At 51.7% G+C, this 11216-nt stretch overlaps 1 protein-coding gene across 2 annotated transcripts; it reads right to left on the minus strand.

Annotated features, from left to right (window-relative positions):
* Nucleotides 1–1048: 1048 nt before the first annotated feature.
* On the minus strand, nucleotides 1049–10259 carry LOC144943793 (uncharacterized). 2 transcript variants are annotated; one of them, XM_078871635.1, is made up of 4 exons: nucleotides 9727–10259; nucleotides 4799–4973; nucleotides 3818–3951; nucleotides 1049–3007 (listed from the first exon to the last, which is right to left on the minus strand). In XM_078871635.1, exons 1-4 carry the CDS (start codon nucleotides 9758–9760, stop codon nucleotides 2658–2660), a joined length of 693 nt encoding a protein of 230 aa, XP_078727761.1. In that variant the 5' UTR covers nucleotides 9761–10259; the 3' UTR covers nucleotides 1049–2657. The 2 variants fall into 2 exon arrangements, with proteins under 2 accessions (XP_078727761.1, XP_078727760.1); XM_078871634.1 differs by having other exon boundaries at nucleotides 4799–4976.
* Between the last annotated feature and the right edge of the window lie 957 nt (nucleotides 10260–11216).

Consider the following 11216-nt stretch of genomic DNA (forward strand, 5'->3'; position numbering starts at 1 on the left):
TTCAAGTCCGATTCAGTACAGTGCATAACATCCGTGATCTGATTCCATCTGTGAAGGATGTCGTTCCTGACTTACAGTATCCTGGAGTCTACAAATTGAGTTGCATTTGTGGTGATTGCTACATTGGAGAAACGAAACGTATGTTTCTGATTGTGTCTGCGAGCACAAGTCAGATCTGAAACACGGCAGAACTGATTCTTCGGCCGTTGCCGATCATTGCTACAACTCGGTGGGCTCTCATGAAATTGTCTTTTCCGAGACCAAGGTTCTCTGCAAACCTCCTGGCTACCATCAAAGGTTTGTACACGAAGCCATACAAATATACAAACACAGACATTTCAACCGTGATGATGGGTACAAACTTAGTAATCATTGTAAAGATGTTATCAACCACGCAAAAAAGACTTAATTACACTTTTTTGGACCATCTTATCTGACAGGTACTATTTTACTTTACTTTACCGAGTGTTAACATCCCCAGTGTTTAACAGTACTCTCTTCATTGTTCAGCCAGCATTGGTATAACATGGGCATTTTCGTTCTTTTCTATCATGTGTATCTGGCCTCCCCTCCCCCTCTCTGTCCAATGCGTTGGCGTGTGCAGCAGCAGTAGTTGCTTGCGCACAACCGCGTCCACGCCGTCGTGCATCCTTTTGGCCCCGCCCCCCTCCCGATGCGTTGTACGTGGCACTCCGTGCCGTCTTTGAGCCCCGCCCCCCTCCCTCCCGATACGTTCCATTCATTGGCTACCACATTCTGATGAGCTCCCCCCCCCTCTCCTCCCCCCTCAACTTGCTTTTAAGGGATTACATCTTGAATCATTGCCTCACTTGATGCAGCTAATCTGGCTGTGACGGTCCCACCTGATGACGGAGACTTGTGTTGCCTCCGAAACGTCGTGATTTTTATTTAATTTAATTTTTATTAATTTTGATGTTTTACCTACGTGACTTTACCGAAAAAAAACCTAAGAATAAGTGTTTTTTTATATTGCAGATACACGTAGAATCATTGGTGCACACACGTTTATATTATATGCGCTCTTGTATACAGCCTCAAGTCATATCGCAACTCCAGTCGAAGCTGTGCAGCATGAGTGGCGGGGCAGAGCCGTCCCCAGGGTACACGGCGAATCTGGGCGGCCGCACCGGGCCCCGCGCTTTTGGCGGGGGCGCTTTGGGGTGGCGGTGCGCGCTTCGACGTTACGTGGCGTGTGTAATACTCCCGGTTTAGTTTGAAAGCGTCGGGGGGCCCACAGTGGGATTTGCCCCGGATCCTACACCCTCCTATGGACGGCCCTTGTGGTGGGAAACACGAAGGCCCAATCCACGCGTGGGCCACGTAGACACACGCGCAGCGCTGCTCCCGGCTCAACTCCTTCCACAGCTGTGCTGGGAAACGCGACCACACCGAGCTGTGCACTCGTTTTACTATTGCACACGCGTGTTGAAAGTCACCTAGAAATACCATGTTTATATTGTTTGTTTTCTTTATGTGGTAAATTAATATACAGAAACTGCCAGCTTTTGCAATTGATGTTTGAAAATAGGCCACGTAATGTGGCAAAATGTATGTCGTAAGACCCTCCACCCCACCACCAGACGTAGCCAAACAAGCTAAATCCTCGACACCACGGCCTTGGCTTGTATTCAGCGTGGCGGCTAGAGCAGGATAGGATTGCCTGGTGGCGCCTCGTGGGGACTGCTCCTCCCTGAGGGGCATGCACATGATGACGATGATGGCACGGGACACCTGGAAGCTAAAGGTGTCGCGGGTAATGCTTTGGTAGATGCATTCTCGGTCGCCTTTGGAAATCTCGCACTCGGTTGCATTTCCGTTTGTTGCAGGTGATGCATTCTTGTTCTCGATTTGTGCTCCTACTCTGTAAATAAACAACTCCTTGCTCTCTCAATCTTCATCCGCGCCAATCATTGCGGTGGAATTGCCGTCGGCAATGCATACCGAGAGTGTAAAGTATTTGTGGTAATTTAGCAACCTTTACACTGTGTTATTGTTAATCCACTCGTTTACCCTGGAAAGCCTTCACTGAGCCTCAGCTCTTTCTGGACGGTCCTGCAAAGTGTTTGCAGTCCGGGGCGATGTTGCTGCTGTGTGTAATCCCAATGAAGCAATTTGCTGATCATTTTTCAGCATTACCAGTTACATTGTATGTATGTTGAACTTCTTTCGCGCCGTATGTAGCCATCCGTGCTAATCGGAGGTGCGGGGGATGGACATCAAATTAAACACAAAAATCAGTTCTAAAGAAGTGAGTTTTCAGAGCAAACCCATGCAGAACACAGGAGAGAACATATAAACTCCCCACATTCATAATAAAAGCTTTTACATCAACACAGCCATTTAGTAAGGTTGTAATCACCAGCGAAACGTGGTTAGCTAAATTTGGAAATGTGGGGTTTTCTCACCAACACACAGGTGTGTTGAAGTTCACGTGACAACCTTTATTAATTGGCTGTGCCGGGTGGAGGTGGGTTTACGACATTTATATTTACGCGATGTAACCCAAAAAACTTTATTACGAAAAATATTGGTCAAATCCACGCGGAAAGGCGCCCGAGTTGGGTACCAAACCCAGACCCTTCTTGCTATCGAGGTGCGAGTGTCACCACTTCGCCACCGCAGCATTGCCGGCCGTTCTAAATCTGCGTGCCCTGCCGACCAGACTCGTCGTACGGTGGTGGCGGCCCCACGATGAACTGATACTCGGTGACTGCACGCACCGCATGTACCACGGTGGCACCCTCCGGAACCAGCCCACCAGAGAAGCCCCCTACGAACGTGGCAGAGACGAGCGGGGGGGTTTCAGACTGCGGGCTGGGCGTGAGCTCTGCGGGTGAGACAAGCTGAGAGTTGGCCGGGACCACCGTGTAGCCTCCATGCAACTGCCTGCCCGCGTGCTGGCTGGAGGGCTGACTCTGGGCTTGCGTTATGGTGAGGCTGCTGAAGGACCCGGCATGGGAACCGTACAATGATGCATCGCAGTGACCTGAAAAACCAACAAAGTTTAATCATATCGATGCTTAACACGTGCGATGTCGCATCTCGTGTTACAATCCATTATTGATGTTTGGGTTTAGGCCTTGTCATTTTGAAGCCAGGTCAGGTGATTCTGACTTCCCGGATCTCTTCCTGAAGATGTATGGTGCAGTTTCAAATGAAACGCCATATCTTATTGCTATATTTTAGTTGTGAAAATTGTTCATCTTACAGGTGAGCTTAAACATTAATAAGTGATGCTTTAGATGATTTTACACATAATAATTAATCTGTTTGGTTATTGGGTGGTGTATGGTATTAACGACACAAATTTGGTCAGATCATTCCATGACCGATAACCAATAACCGACTATTAATGATTAGATTATCTTTACAGAACCGTCTAATAACAAGAGCCGCTCATAATTGTGCTGAATTTTCATGACAATGCCAAATAAAAATGCACTGCACTGCTTCTGTGTGGTCATGCATGATTAAGCTGACAGCAATTGGGATTGATAGTGCAGCGGTTAGCACACTGTGCTATGAACCCGGGAACCCGAGTTCGATTCCCGCTCACCGCAAACACCAGTGGCGATTATCTAAAACGGTCTTGGGGCTCTCCTAGGTCGACTCAGCCTGGTGCGATGTGTGAACATTGCTACTTGAGATACAAAGGCGGCCGGGCGTGGTGTTGGCCACTCATCTCCTTGCGTGCCGTGCCAGCTTTCATCGGTGGTCGCTCACGGCACTCGCCCCAACAGTCTGTTAAAGGCCATCGGGGGATCTTTACACTTGTGCCCAGTGTGGTGTTACCCACTGGAGCAGGAGGACGAGCGGCGGCGGAGGCGCATCTGGCTGAGCACGCAGCCCGAGCAGGTGCAGCAGCAGATGAGGGTGAGGATGAGCATCAGCAGGAAAAGCCCCAGCGTGATGCCCGCGATAATGCTGGGGCTGGGGAGGTGACAGCACACCGTGCCAATTCACATGCACAGTGGCGTAAACATCGTCCTTGTTGACTCAGGAAATCATAAGAATATATGTTTTAATGAAGGTCCTGCCAGGTTTTCGCAGGAGGGGGTGATGTTGCTGCTCTGTGCAATCCCAATTGAGTTATTTTTAGGTAACTTTGTAACTGTTCAGCATGCTTGGCCAATACTAGTCACATTTTTTTGGAACAAGGGGAGAACATGGATTTTCCTCCAGGTTCAATGTTGAATTACCTGGAAATTACTTAATCGGGATTACACAGTGAAACATTGACCCTGACTGAGAACACTTGACAGGACTATGTATGTGGCCATTTTTTTACCGGCAAAAAATGGTCCCATAGATATAACTGCTCAACCCGACATAAAAATGCTTTGATATTTGCATTGCCTTAGTGTTATTTGCCTTTTGGCGTTCTGTGGTCTAACACTGGTGAGACGAGGCCATAAAGGAGACTGTCTCTGGTGTAGGCCAATCCGTTTCAAACACAATGCATACATTATTATCAAGGAACGTGTGTTTGCATGTTTTGCCACAATCATGTGTGGTCAATGCATACTTGATGCATTGCAATGGGTGTCTATTTGGTGTTTGAACATCTCAACACCTGTATCATTGCTGGAAAGAGTAAAACCTTTTCAATTATTATCACTTGAAACAGAGTCTTGGAACTCAAGTGATACCTTTGTGGGTAAATAAGCTTAATAATAAATACGTTTCCTGTGCACATCTTTACAGAATGTACTCGCGATATATCTGATCTTTTTTGCACCGTTAATCCGTGAGCGTGGAGGTGTGCGGCGTTCCTGACCTGATCACAAAGAAGTTGCACCAACTCTGCTCATCCTCGTGCAGTTCCTCCAGGGCCGTGGTGCAGCAATAGCGAGCGTGGCAGTCTCCGCAGCAGTGCTGGGGCCATGGGCAGTCGAAGCCCAGGTGCCACTCACCCGCCTCCGTGTAAAAGCCACTGCAGTCTCGATCTGACGCTGCTGAAGGGACCACACAACACGCAGCTTACGTGTGGAGTTGGCCAAACATCCCGATATAGAGGGCCACAGAGCTTGATAAATTGTTGGCGCCGGTTCCGGCTGCCTTCCCGCCTGTCTGTGGATTCCCGCACCTCTCAATCATTTTCTGTCTCTTGGCATGATCTACCTCCCTACCCTCAAGCCTCTGGGTGACAGGAATGTTCCACCACACTGGGATAGGATGAGCGATGATCCGAGGTAGGATTGAATGTAAAAGCACATTTTCACAACCAACCAAATGGTTCTGAACTACGGCACCATGGCCCCAAGTCCGTGGCCTTATCCGTCACTGACACCCAGCGCCTCCACGCACACATTCTTGTTCCATCAGCGGGAGAGATATACATGCAAAGAGACACACAGGCTCTCATATAGACCTATATGTGAATCGTTGGGTCTCTGTAAGTCCCTGAGTGAGTCTGTGTGTGTCTGTGTGAGTCTATATGTCTCTGTGTGAATCTGTGTCTTTGTGGCGTCTATGTGTCTCTGTGTGGATATATATATATGTGGGGAACGGTAGTGCAGCGGCGCGCTGCACTATGAACCCGGCGACCTGGGTTCGATTCCCGCTCACGGCCAACACCGGTAGACGATTATCTGAACCGGTCCCGGGCCTCCCTTAGGTCGACTCATCCTCAAATGAGTACCTGGTGCGGTGTGTAAACACCGCCACTGGGGAGACAAAGGCGGTCGGGCGCGGTTCTGGCCACCCATCCCCTCGTGTACCGTTCCGGCCTTCATAGGTGCTCGCTAACAGCACTTGCCCCTACAGTGTGTTAAGGCTATACGGGGGAACTTTGTCTTTGTGTGGATATATGTCTCTGTGTGAGTTAATGGGTCTCTGTGCCAACTGAGGCCGCTCTTCCCAAGTAACTCTGATAGACGTTCTTTCCCTTTGTGTAATCTGGCTCCAGATCATCAGGAGTCCTCTCTTGCGTTTCCCACTTTCCAGTGTCCAGCACAAGTCTTGCTTCGGCCTTCTTGCTGATGACATGCAGTGTGCGTATGTCAATGTGCACCTCGCCTGGTACAAGCGCCATTATGATGTCACCGCCACTAAGTGACACGTGGTGGCTGTTGTGTATATTTATGTATGTGTCCTGGTCTCAGCCTCCCCCAGGGCTCTCAATCTGCTTCACCTCCCCCAGGGCTCTCAACCTGCTTCACCTCCCCCAAGGCTCTCAACCTGCCTCACCTCCCCCAGGGCTCTCAATCTGCTTCACCTCCCCCAGGGCTCTCAACCTGCTTCACCTCCCCCAGGGCTCTCAACCTGCCTCACCGCCCCCAGGGCTCTCAGCCTGCTTCACCTCCCCCAGGGCTCTCAACCTGCTTCACCTCCCCCAGGGCTCTCAACCTGCTTCACCTCCCCCAGGGCTCACAATCTTCCTCACCGCCCCCAGGGCTCTCAACCTGCCTCACCGCCCCCAGGGCTCTCAATCTGCCTCACCGCCCACAGGGCTCTCAGCCTGCTTCACCTCCCCCAGGGCTCTCAACCTGCTTCACCTCCCCCAGGGATCTCAACCTGCTTCACCTCCCCCAAGGCTCTCAACCTGCTTCACCTCCCCCCAGGGATCTCAACCTGCTTCACCTCCCCCAGGGTTCTCAAACTGCTTCACCGCCCCCAGGGCTCTCAACCTGCCTCACCGCCCCCAGGGCTCTCAGCCTGCTTCACATCCCCCAGGGCTCTCAACCTGCCTCACCACCCCCAGGGCTCTCAGCCTGCTTCACCTCCCCCAGGGCTCTCAGCCTGCTTCACCGCCCCCAGGGCTCTTAACCTGCTTCAACTCCCCCGGGTCTCTGGCACCGTGAGGCAGCGGTGCCTGGACCTGGCCAGATTACGACGACTAGGATCCAGTTACAAAGTCACCGGGCGGTGCGTCCTTCCACAGACACCGTGGACACGATATTCGATCTGAGACAATCACAACAACAACACTACCACCCCATCCATTGCGATCAATATCCGACTGCCGCACCGGCATGAGGCACAAGGCGAATGAGTTGTGGAGCTCCCGCAGTGGAACAGCACGGGAGCGAGCACAGACGATGTACCGAGGAACAAATTAATACCAATCAATGTTCCCAGGGCTACCGTTCCCGTGAGCTTCACTCGCGAGGCTTCCTCCACCCATGTTGACGACTCGACGGTTCACCAGACTCCACGCTGTGTTCAACCACCACCACGACCGCACACAGTTCAGGTCAGCCTAAACAGACTTTTGGGGCAAGTGCTGTTAGCGAGCACCTATGAAGGCCGGCACGCCACACGAGGGGGTGGGTGGCCAGCACCACACCCGGCCGCCTTTGTCTCCCTTGTGCCGATGTTTACACACCTTACCAGGTACTCATTTGAGGCTGAGTCGACCTATTTATAAACAAACACGACACTGGCGCCCACCCACTCACCACACCGCCGGTCACCTTCCTTCTCTTTCTGCTTCTCGCCTCGCTCTCCTCCACTTGGGAATTCCCTCCCATCGTCTCTTTTCCCCAAGCTCTAACTGTTGACTGTTATCTATTCGAAACCTTATAGTACTGTTCGTTTCTGGCCGCCTGGCGTTTTGTGTCTCTGGTCCTGTGCTCAGCAACTGTGTTTAAAAATAATCAGCGTCCCAGCGGACATTCCCTACCCTCACAATGGTTTAAAATTAAGGTTGTTAACCGACAATCAGTAGAACCGGTAATCGTTTTACACAATCCGGTTTCGAAAGTCAGGAAGCGGCGTTCATTTCCAGTGGAATTTTAGATTCGAATGCACTGATTGACAGGTGCGCGAGAACGTACAGACAGGTAAAAGGCGCAACCCTGAAAGAGCTTGCTCTCGACATTGCTGGCGGAAAGGGACCTCCCGATGGTGTTCGGCCTACTCTTCCACGTTGGCCTGACGGCTTGGAAGAGGTGGGCGGTACCCACACTTCACCCCACCACACGCGACCTGCCGATCGACTGTGGAAGACCAATTATTGTACTGCCACTGAGTGGACGGAGGCGTTGAAGGTGAGCATTTGAGGAAATTGGCCCCCTCGTTCCAACTGCCGCGCCGGGAGATGGGAACCGAACCGGCGCCCTCTGAACTGCTTCAGTGGAGTGCGCTCGCCGCTCACCCAGCGCTAACCGCCGTGGCAGCTGCTTTTGTTTTTCAGTTAAAAGAGGTGAAATGCTAATTTCACTGCCCGACATATACAGTCTATAACTCATTATACAGTCGATAAATCATGATACTGTCTATAGATCATGATTTAGTCTATAAATCATACAGTCTACAACTCATTATACAGTCTGTAAATTATGATACAGTCTACACATCATTATAAGTCTATAAATCATGATACAGTCTATAAATCATTATAAGTCTATAAGTCATGATGCTCTCCGTGCGGCAAACCGGTGGTCGTTGTTTACAATTCGATGACCGCAAGGCTCTGGATCCACGTGCGGCTCTTTAAGGACTCTTCGTGACGTTTATAAAGGACCACCATCTCGTATTCACATTCATTGGGGCTCTTGAAAAATGATTTTCGTTTACTGAATTAAACAAAAAATGTCTCCTGCTATTTTAAACTAAACTATTGTTTTATTTTACCAGGTAAGGCCCACCGAGCTATATAGCTATTTTTCAGAAGCGATCTGGCTATCACAAATGATATCCCAACGAAGTGGCGTATCGTGTGGAAATGTATCGCAGCCAAATACTCGAAAAGGCACGATTCTAAATGTGGAGGGGAAAACCGGAGGACCCGCAGAAAAACGCACGCGACCACGGGGACACGCTAACTCCAAATATACAGGCTTCGTCGGGGTCGGTATCGAACCCATGACCTCCTGTGTACCAGGCGAGGCAGTTCACATCTCGCCACCGCGGCGCCCACCCCAGGGTTACCCGATATACAAACATTTTTTTTAAACAGACCTCGCTAAAATAAAATACGTGGTGCTGCTGCTGCGCTTGCAGTGAATGCACCAAGCACAGCCAACGGCACAGCGCCACGCGTTCCGTGCCAAGAACACTGCGTGCGTGTGGCCTCAATCGGAAACGTCATACAGGCGCACGCCTACGTGCTGTGAAGAAGGGCCAATGCCCAAAACGTCACCCGTTCTGTACGCTCGTTGTAAGGCCACGATGTTATTAAATGTGTCGAGTTTACAGCGCTCTTGATGCCATTTGAATATTTGTCAAACACAGAGAGGACAAGTCAAAGGTCTAAAACACATCAAGAGGTCAGCCACATACATAACTATTATCAAAGTTGAAATAGGTACGAGTGAAACGCGTTTCTTTAATTGAGCAAGGTTATACTAATTGTTATTATTATCATCACAGTTTGGGAAAGAATACGATGGTGGGAGGGAATTCCATAGTGGAGGAAAGCAGCAGAAAGAGAAGCGCTGTGGCCTGCGGTGTGGCGAGTGGGGTGCTAGAGTAAGGAGGTGTGTGTGGGTGAGTGTAAGGTGTGAGTGGGTGAGTGTGATGTTGTGATCTGCAGTGTGGTGAGTGAATGAATGTAAGATGAAGTAGGTGTGAGTGTGTTGTTGTGACCTGCGGTTTGGTGAGTGCATGTAAGAGTAAGTAGGTGTGTGAGTGGGTGCGTGAGACGAAACAGTCGGTGTCTGCGAGAGACCGAGTCCTCAACACGGGCAGCGGAGCAGACCCGGAGCCATCAGCTCCATCAACAATAACAACAACACGGACGCCGAGCAGAGTCGCACTCACCCAGTGGTAAAAACACGAAGGTGGGCACGTACATGTTAGCAGAGAAATTAACAACAACAAAAACTACTCAAGACGCGTGAGATGATGATGATACGCGCTGCTCTGTCGCCTTGAGTCTTTGAGCTGCGTTGAGAGCCACAGTCGCCTTCTGGGGCCGGGTGGGCAGAGCAGGCAGGCGCCGGGGAGTAGAGGCCGGCTGGCTGGGGAGCAGCGCGGGTGAGTGATAGGAGGGGTCACGCTGCCGTGGGCAGCAGCAGCAGAAGAAACGCGCCTTGAAGGGCGCGGAGGGGAGGAGGCTGCGGGATCTCGCCGCTCGGATCGCCACTCTGAGCAAGGGCGGCCCGGCTGGAACCCGCGCCGACCCGAGCGAGGGAGGCCACGTAGCGCACACTCGTGAAGTATTCGGAATGACGGCGGGAAACCACTTGACGGGTAGCACACTTTATTAAATCTTGTCTTACCACAATAACACGTGTGGTCACTATTTCTCACACTACACACTCCACTTGACACGTGTGGTCACTACAACTCACGCTGCACATTCCACTTGACACGTGTGGTTACTACGGCTCACGCTGCACGCTCGCGCTACACGCTCACGGTGCACGCTCACAGCCACTCCAGCCCCGTAGCGTCCGTGGAGCCTACAGACCCACCCCAGCTTGGGCGTGGGTTACGACCTCTGGGTCCCGCGGGCCGGCCCTCACACGGACGTTCGGCCCCGGGTCCCAAGGTCCCGCCTCTGAGCCACACAGGGCCCCGGTCCTCACAAGGACAGCGGGACTAGGTGCCTCAGGGCCCTATCCCTTCCTCCTCCGTCTTCTGTCTTCACTGGTCACCAACTCCCCGTGCGCCTGTGCGCACTGCCTTATATAGCCTCCGCTCCCGGGAGACGGAGCGTATGCGGACCGCGACGTGAGCACCCCCTTAGTTGACCAATCCCCACGCGCTGCCACACGATCCCCTCGCTGTCAGCGCGCGTCACCGATACCCAGCCAATCACCGCCTCATAACCCATGACCCCGCGCTGACCCATGATCCTTCACCGTCAGCGCGCGTCACCAACACACACAGCCAATCACTACGCGCTGGCACACGATCCTTACCCCAGCGCGTATCACCACTACATCACCCCCTCCCACATAGCTCGCAGCCGGCCCGGCTGCTAAACAACACAACAACAACAATAGTAACAACAACAAAATCCCCACCCCCCAGTGTGCCCCGTAACACAACAACAACAACACAACGACACAACACCAGACAACAACCTATGTACAAACCGACGAACAACACAATAAAAGTAATTCCAAGAAAAAACGTGTCCAGTGTCTCTGTAACTATCGATCCCCCCCTCCGCTCGCTCCTCAACCGGGGTGATAGAGCGGTCGAGCGGATGGGGAACGCAGTGACGAGACGCTCCGGCCGCATCGGCCCCTCATTCAGTTGGTCAGGAAAAGTTGTGCGACTTAGCGCGAGTCCGCCTGGCC

The sequence above is a fragment of the Lampetra fluviatilis genome, chromosome 32 (genome assembly GCF_964198595.1).
Source record: "Lampetra fluviatilis chromosome 32, kcLamFluv1.1, whole genome shotgun sequence".
Taxonomy (NCBI): Eukaryota; Metazoa; Chordata; class Hyperoartia; order Petromyzontiformes; family Petromyzontidae; genus Lampetra; species Lampetra fluviatilis.

What these genes read in the sequence shown, in the direction of transcription:
- LOC144943793 (XM_078871634.1), bottom strand. Translation starts at nt 9,760, where the DNA reads ATGTACGTGCCCACCTTCGTGTTTTTACCACTGG. An exon ending in CTTCGTGTTTTTACCACTGG is followed by an intron (nt 4,977 to 9,726) that starts GTGAGTGCGACT and finishes TGGTCCCTTCAG; the next exon opens with CAGCGTCAGATCGAGACTGC. An exon ending in CCGCTCGTCCTCCTGCTCCA is followed by an intron (nt 3,008 to 3,817) that starts GTGGGTAACACC and finishes TTGGTTTTTCAG; the next exon opens with GTCACTGCGATGCATCATTG.